The following is a 19,740-nucleotide window of genomic DNA, read 5'->3' as shown; positions in this document are numbered from 1 at the left end:
GTAGTTGCAGCATGAGGGCTTCAGTAGCTGTGGCTCGCGGACTCTAGAGTGCAGGCTCAGTAGTTGTGGCCCACGGGCATAGTTTCTCCACAGCATGTGGGATCTTCCTGGACCAGGGCTCGAACTCGTGTCCCCTGCATTGGCAGGCAGATTCTTAACCACTGCACCATGAGGGAAGTCCCCTCATTAGCTATTTAAACCTCAGTCTTCTGGCAGATGCCATTCTACAGATGAGGAGACTGAGGCACGCTCAGAGATGCCCAGGAGCTTGTTACAGCTTGCACAGCAAGTGAGAGGCAGTGATGTGATTTGGGCTCAGCTCTGCCACCTTGTACACCTCATGCTTTCACACCCACTTTGCATTTCCACCCAACTCCTGTCGCTTCAGTGACCACTTCTCACACCCACCCGGACCCAGCCAGAAAGAGCTGGAGATGGGGAGAAGGAACCCCACAGTGTTCCAAACACTGAGGCCTTTATCAAACCCTGAAGGCAGCTGCTGGTTCATTTATAGGGAATTTCACCAAAAATTCTCCACCCAGAATGTTTGGATTTACCAGTCAACTTCCTTCCTCCTGAAACTAAATCCAAAAAAAAAAAAAAAAAAAAAATTTTAAGTTTTAAAGAACTACTTTAAAATTGGCCACTGATCTTGTTCATAAATTATATCTCAACAAAGTTGATAAAAAAGCAATTGGTCATTGATGAATTTTGGCCTCAGTGCATAATTCTGCTTAAAACCGTAGTCAGATTTGGTTCAACATGGCGGAGTAGAAGGACATGTTCTCACTCCCTCTTTCGAGAACACTGGAATCACAACTAACTGCTGAACAATCATCGACAGGAAGACACTGGAGCTCACCAAAAAGATACCCCACATGCAAAGACAAAGGAGAAGGCGCAAAGAGACAGTAGGAGGGGCGCAATCCCAATAAAATCAAATCCCATAACTGGTGGGTGGGTGACTCACAAACTGGAGAACACTTATACCACAGAAGTCCACCCACTGGAGTGAAGGTTCTGAGCTCAACATCGGGCTTCCCAACCTGGGGGTCTGGCAATGGGAGGAGGAATTCCTAGAGACTCAGACTTTGAAGGCTAGTGGGATTTGATTGCAGGACTTTGGCAGGACTGGGGGAAAGAGAGATTCCACTCTTGGAGGGCACACACAAAGTAGTGTGTGCATTGGGACGCAGGGGAAGGAGCAGTGACCCCCATAGGAGACTGAACCAGACCTACCTGCTAGTGTTGGAGGGTCTCCTGCAGAGGCGGGGGGCAGCTGTGGCTCACCAAGGGACAAGGACACTGGCAGCAGAAGTTCTGGGAAGTATTCCTTGGCATGAGCCCTCCCAGAGTATGCCATTAACCCCACCAAAGAGCCTGGGTAGGCTCCAGTGTTGGGTCACCTCAGGCCAAACAACTAACAGGGAGGGAAACCAACCCACCCATCAGCAGACAAGCAGATTAAAGTTTTACTGAGCTCTGCCCACCATTGCAAGAGCCAGCTCTACCCAGCACCAGTCCCTCCCATCAGGAAACTTCCACAAGCCTCTTAGATAGCCTCATCCACCAGAGGGCAGACAGCAGCAGCAAGAAGAACTACAATCCTGCAGCCTGTGGAACAAAAACCATATCCACAGAAAGACAGCGAAGATGAAAAGGCAGAGGGCTATGTAACAGATGAAGGAACAAGATAAAACCCCAGAAAAACAACTAAATGAAATGGAGAGAGGCAATATTCCAGAAAAAGAATTCAGAATAATGATAGTGAAGATGATCCTGGACCTCAGAAAAAGAATGGAGGCAAAGATCCAGAAGATGCAAGAAACGTTTAACAAAGATCTAGAAGAATTCAAGAACAAACAAACAGAGATGAAGAATACAATAACTGAAAAAAAAATACACTAGAAGGAATCAATAGAATAACTGGGGCAAAAGAACAGATAAGTGACCTGGAATACAGAATGGTGGAATTCACTGCTGCGGAACAGAATAAAGATAAAAGAATGAAAAGAAATGAAGACAGCTTAAGAGACCTCGGGGACAACATTAAACACAACAACGTTCACATTATACGGGTCCCAGAAGGAGAAGAGAGAGAGAAAGGACCCGAGAAGATATTGAAGAGATTATAGTCAAAAACTTCCCTAACATCGGAAAGGAAATAGCCACCCAAGTCCAGGAAGCACAGAGAGTCCCATACAGGAGAAACCCAAGGAGAAACACACCGAGACACATAGTAATCAACTTGGCAAAAATTAAAGAAAAATTATTGACAGCAGCAAGGGAAAAATGACAAATAACATTCAAGGGAACTCCCAGAAGGTTACCAGCTGATTTCTCAGCAGAAAGTCTACAAGCCAGAAGGGAGTGGCATGATATACTTAAAGTGATGAAAGGGAAGAACGTACAACCAAGATTACTCTACCCAGCAAGGATCTCATTCAGATTCGATGGAGAAATCAAAAGCTTGACAGACAAGCAAAAGATAAGAGAATTGAGCACCACCAAACCAGCTCTACAACAAATGTTAAAGGAACTTCTGTAAGTGGGAAACACAAGAGAAGAAAAGGACCTACAAAAACAAACCCAAAACAATTAAGAAAATGGTCATAGGAACATACATATCGATAATTACCTTAAACGTGAATGGATTAAATGCTCCAACCAAAAGACACAGGGTTGCTGAATGGATACAAAAACAAGACCCATATATATGCTTTCTACAGAAGACCCACTTCAGACCTAGGGACACATACAGACTGAAAGTGAGGGGATGGAAAAAGATATTCCATGCAAATGGAAATCAAAGAAAGCTGGAGTAGCATTACTCATATCAGATAATATACACTTTAAAATAAAGAATGTTACAAGAGACAAGGAAGGACACTACGTAATGATCAAGGGATCAATCCAAGAAGAAGATGTAACAATTATAAATATATATGCACCCAGCATAGCAGCACCTCAATACATAAGGCAACTGCTAACAGCTCTAAAAGAGGAAATCAACAGTAACACAATAATAGTGGGGGACTTGAACACCTCACTTACACCAATGGACAGATCATCCAAAGAGAAAATTAATAAGGAAACACAAGCTTTAAATGACACAATAGACCAGATAGATTTAATTGATATTTGTAGGACATTCTGTCCAAAAACAGCGGATTGCACTTTCTTCTCAAGTGCGCATGGAACATTTTCCAGGATAGATCACGTCTTGGGTCAAAAATCAAGCCTCAGGAAATTTAAGAAAATTAAAATCATATCAAGCATCTTTTCTGACCACAACGCTATGAGATTAGAAATGAATTACAGGGAAAAACCTGTAAAAAACACAAACACACGGAGGCTAAACAGTACGTTACTAAATAACCAAGACATCACTGAAGAAATCAAAGAGGAAATCAAAAAATACCTTGAGACAAATGACAATGAAAACACGACGATCCAAAACCTATGGGATGCAGCAAAAGCATCCCATAGATTTAGAGGGAAGTTTATAGCTATAGAAGCCCACCTCAAGAAACAAGCAAAATCTCAAATAAACAATCTAACGTTACACCTAAAGGAACTAGAGAAAGAAGAACAAACAAAACCCAAAGTGAGCAGAAGGCAAGAAATCATAAAGATCAGAGCAGAGATAAATGAAATAGAAACAAAGAAAACAATAGCAAAGATCAATAAAACTAAAAGCTGGTTCTTTGAGAAGTTAAACAAAATTGATAAACCATTAGCCAGACTCATCAAGAAAAAGAGGGAGAGGACTCAAATCAATAAAATTAGAAAGGAAAAAGAAGTTACAACAGACACCGCAGAAATACAAAGCATCCTAAGAGACAACTACAAGCAACTCTATGCCAATAAAATGGACAACCTAGAAGACATGAACAAATTCTTAGAAAGTTATAACCTTTCAAGACTGAACCAGGAAGAAATAGAAAATATGAACAGACCAATCACAAGTAATGGAATTGAAACTGTGATTAAAAATCTTCCAACAAACAGAAGTCCAGGACCAGAAGGCTTCACAGGTGAATTCTATCAAACATTTAGAGACGAGCTAACACCCATCCTTCTCAAACTCTTCCAAAAAATTGCAGAGGAAGGAACACTCCCAAACGCATTCTCTGAGGCCACCATCACCCTGATACCAAAACCAGACAAAGATACTACAAAAAAAGAAAATTACAGACCAATATGACTGATGAATATAGATGCAAAAATCTTCAACAAAATACTAGCAAACAGAATCCAACAACACATTAAAAGGATCATACACCATGATCAAGTGGGATTTATCCCAGAGAGGCAAGGATTCTTCAATATATGCAAATCAATCAATGTGATACACGATATTAACAAATTGAAAAAGAAAAACCATATGATCATCTCAATGGATGCAGAAAACACTTTTGACAAAATTCAACACTGATTTATGATAAAAACTCTCCAGAAAGTGGGCATAGAGGGAACCTACTTCACCATAGTAAAGGCCATATATGACAAAGCCACAGCAAACATCATTCTCAATGGTGAAAAACTGAAAGCATTTCCTCTAAGATCAGGAACAAGACAAGGATGTCCACTCTCACTACTATTCTTCAACATAGTTTTGGAAGTCCTAGCCACAGCAATCAGTGAAGAAAAAGCAATAAAAGGAATCCAAATTGAAAAAGAAGAAGTAAAACTGTCACTGTTTGCAGATGACAGGATACTCTACAGAGAGAATCCTAAAGATGCCACCAGAAATCTACTAGAGCTAATCAATGAACTTGGTCAAGTTGCAGGACACAAAATGAATGCACAGAAATCTCTTGCATTCCTATACACTAATGATGAAAAATCTGAAAGAGAAATTAAGGAAACACTCCCATGTACCACTGCAACCAAAAAATAAAATACCTAGGAATAAACCTACCTAGGGAGACAAAGACCTGTATGCAGAAAACTGTAAGACACTGATGAAAGAAATTAAAGATGATAGCAACAGATGGAGAGATATACCACGTTCTTGGATTGGAAGAATCAAAATTGTGAAAATGGCTATACTACCCAAAGCAATCTACAGATTCAATGCAATCCCTATCAAATTACCAATGGCATTTTTTACAGAACTGGAACAAAAAAGCTTAAAATTTGTGTGGAGACACAAAAGACCCCGAATAGCCAAATCAGTCTTGAGGGGAAAAAACGGAGATGGAGGAATCAGACTCCCTAAGTTCAGCCTATACTACAAAGCCACAGTAATCAAGACAATATGGTACTGGCACAAAAACAGAAATATAGGTCAATGGAACTGGATAGAAAGCCCAGAGATAAACCCACGCACCTATGGTCAACTAATCTATGACAAAGGAGGCAAGGATATACAGTGGAGAAAAGACAGTCTCTTCAATAAGTGGTGCTGGGAAAACTGGACAGCTACATGTAAAAGAATGAAATTAGAACACTCCCTAACGCCATACACAAAAATAAACTCAAAATGGATTAGAGACCTAAATGTAAGACCAGACACTATAAAATTCTTAGAGGAAAACATAGGAAGAACACTCTTCGACATAAATCACAGCAAGATATTTTTTGATCCACTTCCTAGAGTAATGGAAATAAATACCAAAATAAACAAATGGGACCTAATGAAACTTCAAAGCTTTTGCACAGCAAAGGAAACCATAAACAAGATGAAGAGACAACCCTCAGAATGGGAGAAAATATTTGCAAAGGAAGCAACTGACAAATGATTAATTTCCAAAATATATAAACAGCTCATGCAGCTCAATATTAAAAAAACAAACAACCTAATCCAAAAATGGGCAGAAAACCTAAATAGACATTTCTCCAAAGAAGATATACCACTGGCCAAGAAGCACATGAAAAGCTGCTCAACATCATTAATTATTAGAGAAATGCAAATCAAAACTACAATGAGGTATCACCTCACACCAGTTAGAATGGGCATCATCAGAAAATCTACAAACAACAAATGCTGGAGACGGTGTGGAGAAAAGGGGACCGTCTTGCACTGTTGGTGGGAATGTAAATTGATACAGCCACTATGGAGAACAGTATGGAGGTTCCTTAAAAAACTAAAAATAGAATTACCATAGGACCCAGCAATCCCACTACTGGGCATATACCCAGAGAAAACCATAATTCAAAAAGCCACATGCACCCCAGTGTTCATTGCAGTACTATTTACAATAGCCAGATCATGGAAGCAACCTAAATGCCCATCAACAGACGAATGGTTAAAGAGGAAATGGTACATATGTACAATGGAATATTACTCAGCCATGAAAAGGAAGAAAATTGGGTTATTTGTAGAGACGTGGATGCATCTAGAGACTGCCATACAGAGTGAAGTAAGTCAGAAAGAGAAGAACAAATATCATATATTAACACATATATTTGGAACCTAGAAAAATGGTAAAGATGAACCAGTTTGCAGAGCAGAAATGGAGACACACATGTAGAGAACAAACGTATGGACACCAAGGGGGGAAAGCGGCAGGGGGTGGGGATGGTGGTATGATGAATTGAGAGATTGGGATTTACATGTATACACTGATGTGTATAAAATGGGTGACTAATAAGAAAAGTATAAATAAATAAATAAACATTTAAAAAAAGAGAGAGAGAGAAAAAAAAAAAAACCGTAGTCAGTGCTTGGGGGCCTTTGTTCTCTTGTGCTCTGTTTACTGTCTTTCCCTTCTGTAACCGATTCTAGGTACACAGTTTCAGTCCTAGAAATGGTGCTCTAGAAAGGACACAGATTGTGTATGGTGAACCTAGGAGATTCTAGCAGGAAACTGTAAGCTCCATGAAGGCAAAGGTTGGGCCCAGTAACCTTCTAGAACTCTGTTAGGACTGTGGCTGTTTGTTTGTTCTTTATTCATCCATCCGTCCATTAATCCAAAGAAATATTTTGGGGGGCCTATCCCGTGCCATGCCCTCTTCCAGGCTCTGAGAATTCAGCAGAGAACAAGACAGACATGATCCTTCCCCCTGTTATGCTCTAGTGAGGGAGACAGAATAAACAAGTCAACAAATACATGCTCTAATATTTAAATGAACTCATGACTCTCCTTCAAACGTGGTTTTCAAAAAACAATGAAAGTAACAGGTCCTATAGGAATTATTAGTGCAAACAGCTACCTTGACATGTAGCTGACACATTAATGAGCATCTTTTTCTTGAACTGAACCCAATTTTGCTGAAATATTCCTTTCAGTTATTCTCCCATTTCAGAGCTTTCCTGAGAAAATGACATGTCTTTTTCAGGTACATGGACGAGGCTGAATTATTCCCACATACCTTTTTTTTTTTTTGGCCGTACCACGCACCTTGCAGGATCTTAGTTCCCTGACCAGGGATCAAACCCAGGCCTCCAGCAGTGGAAGCACAGAGTCCTAACCACTGGACTGCCAGGGAATTCCCCACATACCTTTTTTTAAATAATTGAAATATATTTGACATAGAATATTATATAATTTCCACATAGCTTTGAATATCAGCCGGTCCCAATTTGAGTTTTATTTAAAGTGGCTGCCGATATCTTGGGGAAAAAATGTTTTTTTACAAAGAAATTATCTAGAAATAATTACACTGATGCATCATGCTGTTGCCGCCCCTACCCCTGGAGCTTCACTTATAACTGAAGAAGAATATTTTATAGCAAGGCATATATGAACCAGAGGCTCCATTGGTTTGAACTCAAATCGAGTTTCATCCACTGACATTTTAGTTTCTTAAGTATTCTACTGCCTGCAGAGCATTCCACCAGAAGTGTAAGCCACATGGCAGGTTGATTTATGGTTCTGATTACTTTATGTGTTTTCCCTGGTCCCCGAAGGTGTGTGCATAATGATTTGCTCTCAGAGATCTTCGATCCGCTACAATATCACTAGAAAATTCTTACCTCCATGTGCTCTTATACGCCTGTGCTAATTAGAAGCCAAATTATCATCCTGAAAGAATCACTCCTCCTAGCACTCTTAACTTTCTTATGATTCAGTGCCCATTTTATTACACAGCTTAACAGACATTAAACATCTTGGAATTTATGCCATTACAAACAATATGGATATTTACTTTGATAGTAAAAGTATCAAAGAGGTTTGAAGACTCTTTGGAGTTTTCCAGCAATCCGAAATCCTAAAACTCTGACACTCAGATTGAAATATTTTCAATCTGTCAAAACCACTGGAGTCTTAGAGGGGAACGTATGTTTTCCCTTCTGGAAGTTTGTCTCTGTGTGTTCTATCTCTGGTATCATGCAAATAAAAGCATTAAGCTGAGAAGAGCTTACAAACACTTTCAGTGTTCCAAGGACCTTTTATGGAAAAGTTGTATTTCCCCCCAACAGAGAAAAGTAAGATGTGAAAGAATTTTTTCACTCAAAGTTTCCAAAGCACAAACATGCAAAAGTATAGCTTTGGGGAGAGTGGGGGTCAGAGTGACCTGTGTCCCCGCAACTTCTAGCATAGACCCCCCCCAATAATGTCTCAGGTGCCCCAGGGAAAAAATAAGTGTAACTGCCCCAAATGTCCTAGACTCTGAACCATGATGGTGCATGAAACGAGTCAGAAAACTTGTGAGACCTTGACGTATCTGTTAATTCTACCAGAGTAATAATGACAAGATTTCCAAGGACACAAACCAAGACCAAAGGCTGTGACCGCCATCTGGTGGCCATATCAGCACGCCCGAACTCCATTACCTGGGCATGCCCACCACCTCCCCCCAATCTTTTTTTTTTTTTTTTTTTTTTTTTAGTGTGATGCCCACAACCTGGCCTGATGGTAAACAGGGAAATTCCTGTATTTCTTCTTTTGGAGGGATTATTTTTATTTAAGATACTGAATCTCTATTTACTCTTATAACAGTTATTTTTAATTTAATGCACGTTTTTAAGTTTAAAAAGGGAGCTGCTTCTACGAAAAATGCTAAGAAATTATAGTGGGGCTAGCCAAGAGACATGGGAAAAATAGTGAAAGTGGTATATGAATGACTGAAGTTTAGGAACTCTCTTCGGGTGGGGTTGCTAGAAAAAGTAAGGACACCCAGTTAAATTTGAATTTTAGAATTTCGTTTTAGTGTGTGTCCCAAATATTGCATGGGACACATTTGCACTAAAATATTATTCATTATCTGAAATCCTATTTTAAGTGAACATCCTTTTTTCCTCCCCTAAATCTGGCAACCTTACCTTAGGAGAACAAAGAAATTGCACCCAGGACTTCCCTGGTGGCACAGTGGTTAGGAATCCGCCTGCCAGTGCAGGGGACACGGGCTCGAGCCCTGGTCGGGGAAGATCCCACATGCCGCGGAGCATCTAAGCCCGTGCGCCACAACTACTGAGTCCCTCGTGCCACAACTACTGAAGCCCGTGTACTTAGAGCCCATGCTCTGCAACAAGAGAAGGCGCTGCAATAAGCCTGTGCACCGCAACAAAGACCCAACGCAACCAAAAATAAATAAATTTATTTTTAAAAAAAGAAAAGAAACTGCACCCTTCTCCTTGTCACTTCCATTTTGATCTATCAGAATAAGCTAGTGGGGCTTCCCTTGTGGTGCAGTGGTTGAGAGTCCGCTTGCCGATGCAGGGGACGCAGGTTCGTGCCCCAGTTCGGGAAGATCCCACATGCCGCAGAGCGGCTGGGCCCGTGGGCCATGGTCGCTGAGCCTGTGCGTCCGGAGCCTGCGCCCCACAACGGGAGAGGCCACAACAGTGAGAGGCCCGCGTACTGCAAAAAAAAAAAAAAAGAAAAGCAAAACAAGCTAGCTCTTGTCCTGTCTACGGATTGCGTAGCATTTATGCCCCAGTAAATGGGTCCCTGTGGGAGTACTGAGGCCTGACATCTGAAAAATCACAGGGCAAAGGCCCACAGTGCACCTTGAGTTGGGAAAGTCCTGGCCACTCAGAACAAGCAGTCTGGCCACATCAGACCGAGAGGGAGGGGGTTCTGGGCCCAGCTCTCTTTCCCGGCCTCTCGGGTACCTGCTCTGTGGAGGCCGAGGCCTGGCAGCTACTTTCGGGCCCTTACCAACGTTGCATTTGATGGAGAGCCTTCCGCACCCCACGTGTAGACCTAGACCCCTGGAGAGGGACCGGCCCTTGAGGGGGCTCTGATCCATGGATTTAGAGGGTGCTCACAGCAGCCATAGATAGAGCCGGCCTGTGGTGCTCCCACCCACGATTCCTGTATTTCCTCTTTTTTTTTTTTTTTTTTTTTGTGGTACGCATGCCTCTCACTGTTGTGGTCTCTCCCAGTGCGGAGCACAGGCTCCGGACGCGCAGGCTCAGGGGCCATGGCTACGGGCCCAGCCGCTCCGCGGCATGTGGGATCTTCCCAGACCGGGACATGAACACGTGTCCCCTGCATCGGCAGGCAGACTCTCAACCACTGCACCACCAAGGAAGCCCTTGTATTTCCTCTTAATAACAACCACACTGGCATTTAAGTGAGCCTGGCAAGGCTTGCAAATGCACACATAAAGATTACCAACTATCTTCCCCAGAGACGCACGAGGGAAGCTGAAGCTAAAACACCCCGTGAGGGCTTACCTGGTGGCGCAGTGGTTGAGAGTCCGCCTGCCGATGCAGGGGACATGGGTTCGTGCCCCGGTCCGGGAAGATCCCACATGCCATGGAGCGGCTGGGCCCGTGAGCCATGGCCGCTGAGCCTGCGCGTCCGGAGCCTGTGCTCCACAAAGGGAGAGGCCACAACAGTGAGAGGCCCGCGTGCCGCAAAAAAAAAAAAACAAAAAAAACACCCCGTGGTAGGTAGAGGAGAGGACCGTCACAGCTCATCCCCCTGTGCCGTGTGCCAGGCATGATCTGAGCACTTGTACACATGTTAACTTATTAAAATACTTCTAACAATCCTATCAGGTTGGGACTACCATCACCCCGCATACAGACTGAACAAAAGGAAACAGAATATGGTGTCCTCCTTGTGTTCACAAAGCCAATTAACTGGCAGAGGCAGGACTTGAAGGCCACAGTCCGGCTCCCGAGTCCATGCCATGCTTTACAGCCTCCAACTTCTCACGCTCATTCCTAGAGCCACCTGGGAAGGAGGAACCAGGCAACTAAAGACTGGGTTTGAATCAGACTCCACGTCTGACCAGCCGCGTGATCCCGAGCAGGGGGCCTCGCCTCTCTGAGTCTCAACCTGGCTCCCTTGCAAAATGCGCACATTAATGGGAACGTCAGCCTTCAGCAACGCTGTGACGAGTATCAGTGTAGCATGTGTGAACGGGCTCTGTAAACTCTGGAGTGTTCTGTGAGGTATAAACTACCCTCTATTCTCATTAGAGGGAATTCATTTCATAACCTGCTCCCGGCTCTTGAACTTTGCTGTGCATCCAGTCAGTGCTGGATGATCTGGAACCAACAGCTGGTCTATTTATGGCTGAAAACCCACAGGTCATAGGAAGACAGCAGCACCGGAGCCCCTGGGTGGCCACAAAGATAAGGTCCGTGTCTCGAGGACCGATGACATGGTGGTCACTGAAGGAACAGGCCCCCTCCTGCCCCTTCCACTAGTGACAACGGAAAACCTTGGTTTCCCCAACACCCCGATCCAAGATCAACCCGACTCTTTGCCCAACGTTGGAGAAGTACCGGCGTGTCCTGCAGGCCTGGCTGGCCCCCTCTGACTGTGTGTTGCCTCTTTCCACAGATCAGTGCCCTACAGCAAGGCTACAACCAGGTGCTGAGCCAGACCCTGTCTGAGAGAAACTTAGAAATCACCTCCCTGAAGCACGAGGCCGAGAACTTAAGGAGGGACGCCGCCATCACGTCAGGTGAGGCCCTTCTGCATTCAGGCCCCAGAGCTTCTGCCCTCCCCCTGCAGACATCACCAGTCAACCAGCGCACCTGTGCCCGTGACCTGGGTGCAGCCTCAGGGATCACCCGTGTCAGTGCATTAGAGTTCTCCCTCAGTGGAGGTTTCTTGCCACCCAGTTCCGAGGGCAGGGCCTGGTAAATATTTGAGAGAATGGTATCTCTTGGCTACAAGGTCTCCTGAGCACTGGCCCCACCAGGGAGAACACAGGTCGCCTTGTGGCTTGGGTGGTTCCACAAAGCAGCCTGAGTGCAAACTAGAGCATGGACAAAATGGGGTCACTCCTTTAAGGCACCCATGGTCTCACCCATTTCAGCCGAGTGCACTTGGGCCCAAGGGAAACCATTTTCTAATTTGATCAGAGGTGGTTCCCTGATAAAGGGCTTGGGTTGGGAGAGGGGCAGCCAACGCACAGCTGTGGCTGAGCTTTGATTCCCTGGATTCCTTCATTGCTTCCACATGTTTCTTGACCTCCTTCTAGGTGTCAGGCCCCGTTCCAGGCTCCAGGGAGGGAGAGCCAAAAAAGACAGTCAGATTCCTGTACTCACAGATTTGGGAGGGGGTGACAGACAATAAAAGTAAACGGATGAATAAACAAGCCCACTTCAGAGAGCAGTGCTGCTGTGGAGAAAATAAACTGTGTGTCGTGGTGGCCAGCGCTTCAAGGGGGGAGGCCAAGGGGGACCAGCTTAGTGGGTGTGCAACCATGGAACTCAGGTGGGACTTGAACCCGTGGGCTGGGACTCGAACCCACTCAGAACCCACTATCTTTTAATCGAGATCATGCATCTGGTCTCGGGACTTAATAAAGCTCAGGTTCTTTATGTCTCATGCAGAAAGAATTCAGTGAGAGACAAAGTAAGAAGTGGATTTCTTTAGAGAGAAACACACTCCACAGACAGAGTGTGGGCCATTTCAGAAGGCTAGAGGCCCCCAAATATGGGGCAGTTAGTTTTTATGGGCTGGGTAATTTTATAGGCTCAAGAGTGGGAGGATTGGGACAACTCTAATATTTTGGGGAAGGGGCGGGGATTTCCAGGAATTGGGCCAACACCCACTTTTTTTTTTTTTTTTCCTGTACGCGGGCCTCTCACAGTTGTGGCCTCTCCCATTGCGGAGCACAGGCTCCGGACGTGCAGGCTCAGCAGCCATGGCTCACGGGCCCAGCCGCTACGCAGCATGTGGGATCTTCCCGGACCGGGGCACGAACCCGTGTCCCCTGCATCGGCAGGCGGACTCTCAACCACCGCGCCACCAGGGAAGCCCCACCACCCACTTTTTGACCTTTATGGTCAGCCTCGGAACAGTCCTGGTGCTGATGGGTGTGTCATTTCGCTCATGTGTTACAATGAGCCTGTAATGGGGCTCCAGTTCCCCTGGAACTCGAATCTTACGCCCCCTTGGACCTAGCCGATTCTAACCAGTTCATGTTGTATCCTCCACCGCTATGTCCTTCTTTTAGAGAGGACCTGTTTCAGGTGGGCAAGGACAAGCCAAGGGCAAGCGAGCCTGCGTGGAGTGAACAGGGGATTGTGGGGCTGGGCAGGGTCGGGGGGGTCTGGGTTTTTATTCCAAGGGTGTTGGGAATCCAGTGGAGGTTTTTAAGCAGAAACTGACATGTCTAGAGACCTGAAGAGGATGGGGCCACTCACAGACGAGGGGAGAGAGAGAAGCAGGTGACAGGGAGGAGGCAGTGAGCCTCGGAGGGGCACGTCACTCTGAAAGCAGCCAGTGCGTAGCAGGAAACATGCCCACAGCTGTAGAAGCCAGGCATAGCATTGAGTCGCACGTGAATCCCCATCTCTGTATGAATCTGTGCTTTTCTTCTGCCTCACTCTGCAACTTAATCACACCCACACCCACCCCCTGCTGCCCCCAGGTCTCTGCTTATGCTCCTCCCTCACTTGGGATGTCCTCAGATGTTTTCTGAGCACCTCCCCCAGGCTAGGTGCTGTTCTGGGCACCAGGAATGGAAGGATGAACTCGCTGGTCCTCACCTTCCTCCCGTATGTCGGCCAGTGAAACCTCATCCAAGCATCAAGCCTGTCTCAGATCCCACCTTCTCCGATCAGGGAGTCGGACAGGCCTGGGTTGGGATAACGCTTGAGATGGGCTGGACCCACTCAAAGTGTGGCAAGCCCCAGAGGGATTTCCAAGTAACTGAACTCTGTCCTGGAGGCAAAGCTCATTTTTAAAATGAAATTCTGGAGCATTTTGTGCTTTATTTCATAGACATTCTTGATTGAAACCTACCACTAAAACTGGGCCTGATGTTCTTTCAAGAAAAGAACCGTAGGAGATAACCCAATACCACTGCATTTATGCACCCTTCTTCCCACTTTTATTCAAAATGATACTACAATGCAAGAGGGAAGAGATATGGGGAGATATGTATATGCATAACTGATTCACTTGGTTATAAAGCAGAAACTAAAACACCATTGTAAAGCAATTATACTCCAATAAAGATGTTTAAAAAATGATACTACAGTAATGGAGGAGTTATCTATTGCTGCATAACAAGTTACCCCAAAATGTAATGGATAAAACCCCAACCAATATTTATTATCTCCTCCAGTTTCTGTAGTTCAGGAATTTGAGGGGGGGGTGACTTAGTTCTCATGAGTTGCAGGCAAGATGTCGGCTGGGGCATCAGTCATGTCATCTAAAGCCTCGGGGGGAGCCGGAGGATCCCCCTTCAGAATGGCTGCTCATGTGGCTATTGGCTGGAGGCCTTAGTCCCTCAGCACACATGCTTCTCTCTAGGGCTGCTTGAGTGTCGTCACGACACAGCAGTTGGCTTCCCCCAGAGTGAGTGATTGGAGAGAGAGCAAAGAGGAGGCCACAGTGTCTTTTATGACCCAGCCTGAGAGGAAACAGTCCGTCATTTCCACAGTATCATATTGGTGACCCATGGCAGCCCTATTCAGGGTGGGAGGGGCTAACCAGAGCATGAATTCTAGGTGGTAGGGATCATTGGGGCCATTTTGGAAGCTGGCTGCCGAGAAAAATAATAGGCGCCATGGAACAAACATAATTTAGCCACTTTGTGTTCTTGGGGCATACCATCTCATTTGACGCTTACAATAACTCTGTGTAGGACAGACAGTGGGAGGTGAAATAGCTTGTCCAAGACCACCAAGCTAATAAGTGGTAGAGAGGGGTCCAAACTCAGAGGACTGAGAAACCAACCACCCACCCCATCAATAGTGTCCAGCAGTGCCCTCTGCCACACGCCCGTGTCCTGGCCTCTGGAGAAGAATTCCTGGACCTTCCCTGTGCTGGGCCTTTGTTCCCCAGGCCCATGGTGTGGCCTCTCCTCCCGGCTTTGCCTGGCCTGTGCCCACAAGAGGCCCCCAAGGCTTCTCCTCTCGCTGGTGCTGACTGCCCCTCATTCTCACTGAAGCCTCAAACCCTGTTCCGTGGACTTTGCTCTCATTCCCATTCCTGCTCTGTGACCCTTGGAAAAAGCCTCCCCAGTCCTAGGAGGGCACCGGTGGTGGCCCGGGCTTGGAAAGTCTTGTCCAAACGTTGGCTGACAGCCATGGTGTTGCCAATAATCCTTCCTGCCTCTTTCACCTCCATGAGTCTTTTGTTTTGGTTTGGTTTGGTTCTTTTACAGAGATGGTGTCATCTTTGCAAAGAGACGTGTTAGTAAAGGATGGTCAAGTTCAACAACTACAACAGGAGGTGAATCAACTGAAAAGTGAGAACAAAGAAAAGGATCACCAGCTCGAAGCCCTCAGCTCCAGAGTGAGTGTCGGGTCATCAGCAAATTGTAGCTGCGAAAAGCAGACACAGTGGAGTCACATGACACACGGTGGTGAGATGAGGCCAGTGCCCAAGGACACAGGGAGGGTAGCTGCTGGGCAGGTGGCCAACTTCTCTGAAGCCTTTCAAAGGACAGCGTGTATGTGGCTCAGAAGAAGCATAATAGATTTTCAAATCCAGCAAAGATTTTCTAACCCCTATTATAAATGAGTTTGTTTAATCCCAGCAACAAACCCACCTATGAGCATATACTGCCATTGCAAAGTTTAACATTAAGCAGAATACGATCTCCCTGTGAGCACGGATGACCACACGGCTGCATCGTGGTCCCAGCACCGCTGGTTCTCATAACTGTCTTCACAGCAGAACGTCTGAAGATCCAGATGCAAACACGCAGACGCTCATTTCTTCCTTAGACTCTAGTGTGTGGAATGTCTCTGTGGAAGATGAACGTGGTAGGCAAGCAAAGAGCTTTTCACATGTAACTTTGACTCTTTGCAAATCTTGCCTTCAATGCTAACTTTAGAATCCTGACTCTATAGGATAAGATTTCTCAGTATTTGCATGATGTGCCTGTTTCTGTGAGTCAAGGTAAAACCTCAAAGCTTTCATCTCAGGTGGCAACTCAGAGATTCCCAGAGGCTACCCGATAGCTAGGTCTGCATGGGGGTGGGGTGAGAACAGATCTTGAGGTTCCAAGGAAAAGGCACAGTAAGTAATACCTGGAACGTAGTACCATACCCAGTTTGGAGCTGGTGAAAGGCACTGCACGAGCTTTGGGATCAGACAGACCAGGGTCCCATCCCAGAGCTTTCTTTTATTGTAACTTATTTGGCCTCCATTTCCCCATGTGTGAAATGGGGATGACAAAATCGTTTTCCAAGAAGTGGGAGGCTGGTTTTAGTTGTGCTCTTCTGCCTATGCCTGAGGTCGGCTGCCTGGCCAAGCCCTCTGCATTCGTTTCTCCCAAGCAGAGTGTCTTCCCAGGCATGTGCTATAGCTGTTTAATGTGGGGTGTGTGTGTGTGTGTGTGTGTGTGTGTCTGTGTGTGTGTTGGGGACGGGAAGGGGATGCAGAGCTGGTGCTAAGTAGAAGGAATCTGCAAAGACAGCACCTGCTTGGCTCTTCTACCTCCTGAAGTGCATTTGGATGATTTATGTCCCCATTTCCCCTTCCTCGTTGACCTTGGAATGAGGGCCCTTCTCCTCTAGACTCTGCTGGCCAATAGCACAAGGGCTCGTCACCACCAAGGATACTGCTCTTGTGAACATTTGAGATGCCTTTTTTTTAATGACATATATCATGTGTGTTAATTTTAGAAAAATAAGTAGATGACATTGAGAAGAAAAAATAAAAAGAGAGGAGAGGAAATGCTACCTTGAGAAATCAGTGTTAATATTTTCATGTATGTTCTTCCAGTCTTGTTTCTATATATTGCCTAGAAATCAATCAATCAATCATTTTATAGTGAATTTATACTATGCACATTTTTTAAATTTTTAAATACTTATTATTTTTCCATTCTAATAAATCAACGCTCTTATCATTCGTCTTAAAAGCTACATACTTTCTCCTGGATGTACCCAGTGTTATAAAGTGGTCTGCTGTTCTAAACAACACTTGGGTTGTTTCCTCTTTTTTTTTTTCTTCCACTGTTACTGACAATTCTGTGAAGAGCATCCTTGAAACTACAGATTTACTTATTTCTCCAGTCATTGTCCTTAAGGTACATTCCTAAAGTGGGAATTGCTGGGTCAAAAGAAGGCACATCCATGCTTAAGCCCTTAATGCCTGTTGCCAAGCCGCCCTCAGGCAAGACAGCTCCGTTTACCCCTCCACACCAGTCGGGGCAGTTGTGTCTTTGAGATGCAACCTGCACAAGAGCCCTAAGATGGACCCCAGCTCACTGCCTCGGCCCCCTCCACCCTCACCGTTCACAGCGTGAAAACATCCCAATTCCTGCACCCTAAGTCCCCAGACTCTACAAAGCTGGATTTCCCCTGCAGTGAAGTTTGCTGGCTTTTGAAGAGGAATTTAGACGCTCTATTCCTCAGAACTCATGAGAGGGGTGAACTGGGAACGACTGCAGGATCCCGTGCTCCCATCACACAAATGGTCTCGCCTCTCAGAATTCAGAGGTGTGATTGGGTTGTACAGCAGGAAACACTCCTGGGCGTGAACACAATTACTTGGGACCCCCAGCCAAGCCCCCGTGGCCTTGTCCTTTTTCTCCACAGTGCTCAGTGCTGAAAGAAGAGTTACAGAAGGAAGATGCCCAGAAGGAGAAGTGGGAAGCCCAAGAGAAAGAGTTAAAACTCTGCAAAACCGTGCGTTGAACCTCCTGACCCCTAGGTGTCCACTGAAAGCCTAGATTGGGGCCTTGAGGGTTTTGGAGGGGTTCCTTGGCCCATTAGCTAGCACAAGCTCTGGGGCTTTCTGGGTGTTTGTGTGTTAATGCTTTGATTTGCTGGCCTCAAAGAGATGGGTGAAAAGACCATGGAAAACACACTCTCCCCAGATTTTCTGGGCAGTTGGCTCAAGGCCCCTCATCAGGTTTCCCCTGGGGAAAGGGACGGGAGGTGGCCACCATATGCTGCTAGAAATTCACCGTGGTCCCTACCCCTGGACTTGTGATGCCCAGACTTTCATGATCCACTGTCACAAGTTTTATCACAGCCCTGAGCACTGTTATTAACACAACTCTTCTTGAAGTATTTTTACTTAAATACATTCAATTTTACAACAATTCATAAAAACAAAATAAAAAGCAAATGTATCACTGGCCTTGTATGGAAGGTGAACATAAAAATTAACACAATGAAAAGATGACCACTCAATGTAAATGTTCACCCCCTGTACCGGCCCGAACCCTCGTGCACATCACCAGGCATACGTTTTCCATCCGTTGGGAAGCCCGGTGCCTGGGACAGGGGGGAGGAGACGTGTGTTCTTCTCTCTGTCAGGAGCACACTTCTCTGCCTCAAATGAGAAAAAAGAAAAATGTCATTGTTCTTTTCTTCCAAACTGTGCCCATTGTGTCTTCCAAACAGCCCTTATTTAGATTGAACTCAAAAATATACCCCAAGGAAAGAGATTCTAATGAGTGGATAGGTATCTTGTACTGTTTAATCCAGGATCCATGCTGATCTTCAAAAGAAACTCAAATTTTCCCTCACCCAGCCCTTTCATTGCACCCGTTGAAAGAAAGTCTACTTTGCCTCAAAGATGTGGAATTGTCCCCCAAGGGAAGGAATGAAGCGAATCCCAGACTAGGTTTCTGCCTTAATGAACCGGATGAAATGAGTTGTGAAGTTGACTTCCCTGTTGTTGGAACTCTTTCAGCAAATCCATGACATGGAAAAAGAAATGAGGAAGCTCAGGGTGGAGCTGAAAAGGAGCAGTACCGAGCAGAGCCTGATCTCTATGACGCTGCGGGAAAAGAGCAAGGTATGGCAGGGACAGGTCGGCCTGGGAACCACTCTGGGGCCAGCACTCCACCTGCATCATCTCTCTTCATCCTCACAATGACCCCATGCGGTCTATACTGGTATTATCCCCACTTTACAGTCGGGAAAACTGAGGCTCACAGAGGTGAAGGAAGTTATCCAAGTTCACTTGCATAAAGTAGTTGTGGCAGAACTTGAATCCAGGTCTGCCTGACTCCAAAGCTCCTGTGTGTAACCACTACCCTAGACTGCCTTCAAATCTTAATTGTGAAATTATCTAAGAAAGAATTGATCCATTAAATCAAGTTTGCCAATGATGTTGTTCCAACTTAAATTCTCATATTGATTTTTTTTGTCTTTTTGTTCCATCATTGAGAATGTTTTTAAAAATCTCAGCATGTTTGTAATTTGTGTGTTTCTTCTTTTAATATGAACGATGTTTGCTTTATATATTTTGAGGCTGTGTTACTAGGTACATATAAATTTAGGATCCTAATACTTCCTGTAGAGCAAAACTTTAGATCATCATGAAATGTCCCTTTTCATCTCTAGTAGTGTTTCTCCCTTAACGTCTCCTTTGTCATTTAGGTTCACCACTGGCTTTCTGTTGGTTAGAGTTTTCATACCTTATCTTTTTCATACGTTCTCTGTCAATTTTTGTCTTA

The 19,740-nt window shown here is 45.1% G+C and overlaps 1 protein-coding gene across 1 annotated transcript in view; it reads left to right on the top strand.

Annotated features, from left to right (window-relative positions):
* The window catches only part of LOC309808834 (forkhead-associated domain-containing protein 1-like), a gene marked incomplete at both ends in the record, with an annotated part of 100,346 nt that overhangs the window by 48,208 nt on the left and 32,398 nt on the right, over positions 1-19,740 (top strand). Inside the window, 4 exons of the mRNA XM_082629407.1 lie at positions 11,694-11,817; positions 15,481-15,611; positions 17,867-17,956; positions 18,972-19,076. Coding sequence (XP_082485533.1) covers positions 11,694-11,817; positions 15,481-15,611; positions 17,867-17,956; positions 18,972-19,076 — 450 coding nt within the window. The remainder of the gene's footprint in view (positions 1-11,693; positions 11,818-15,480; positions 15,612-17,866; positions 17,957-18,971; positions 19,077-19,740) is intronic.

Source organism: Mesoplodon mirus (assembly GCF_964341445.2).
Source record: "Mesoplodon mirus genome assembly, chromosome: 7".
In the NCBI taxonomy this organism is placed as follows: Eukaryota; Metazoa; Chordata; class Mammalia; order Artiodactyla; family Ziphiidae; genus Mesoplodon; species Mesoplodon mirus.
This window is presented reverse-complemented; position numbering and strand designations above follow the sequence as displayed.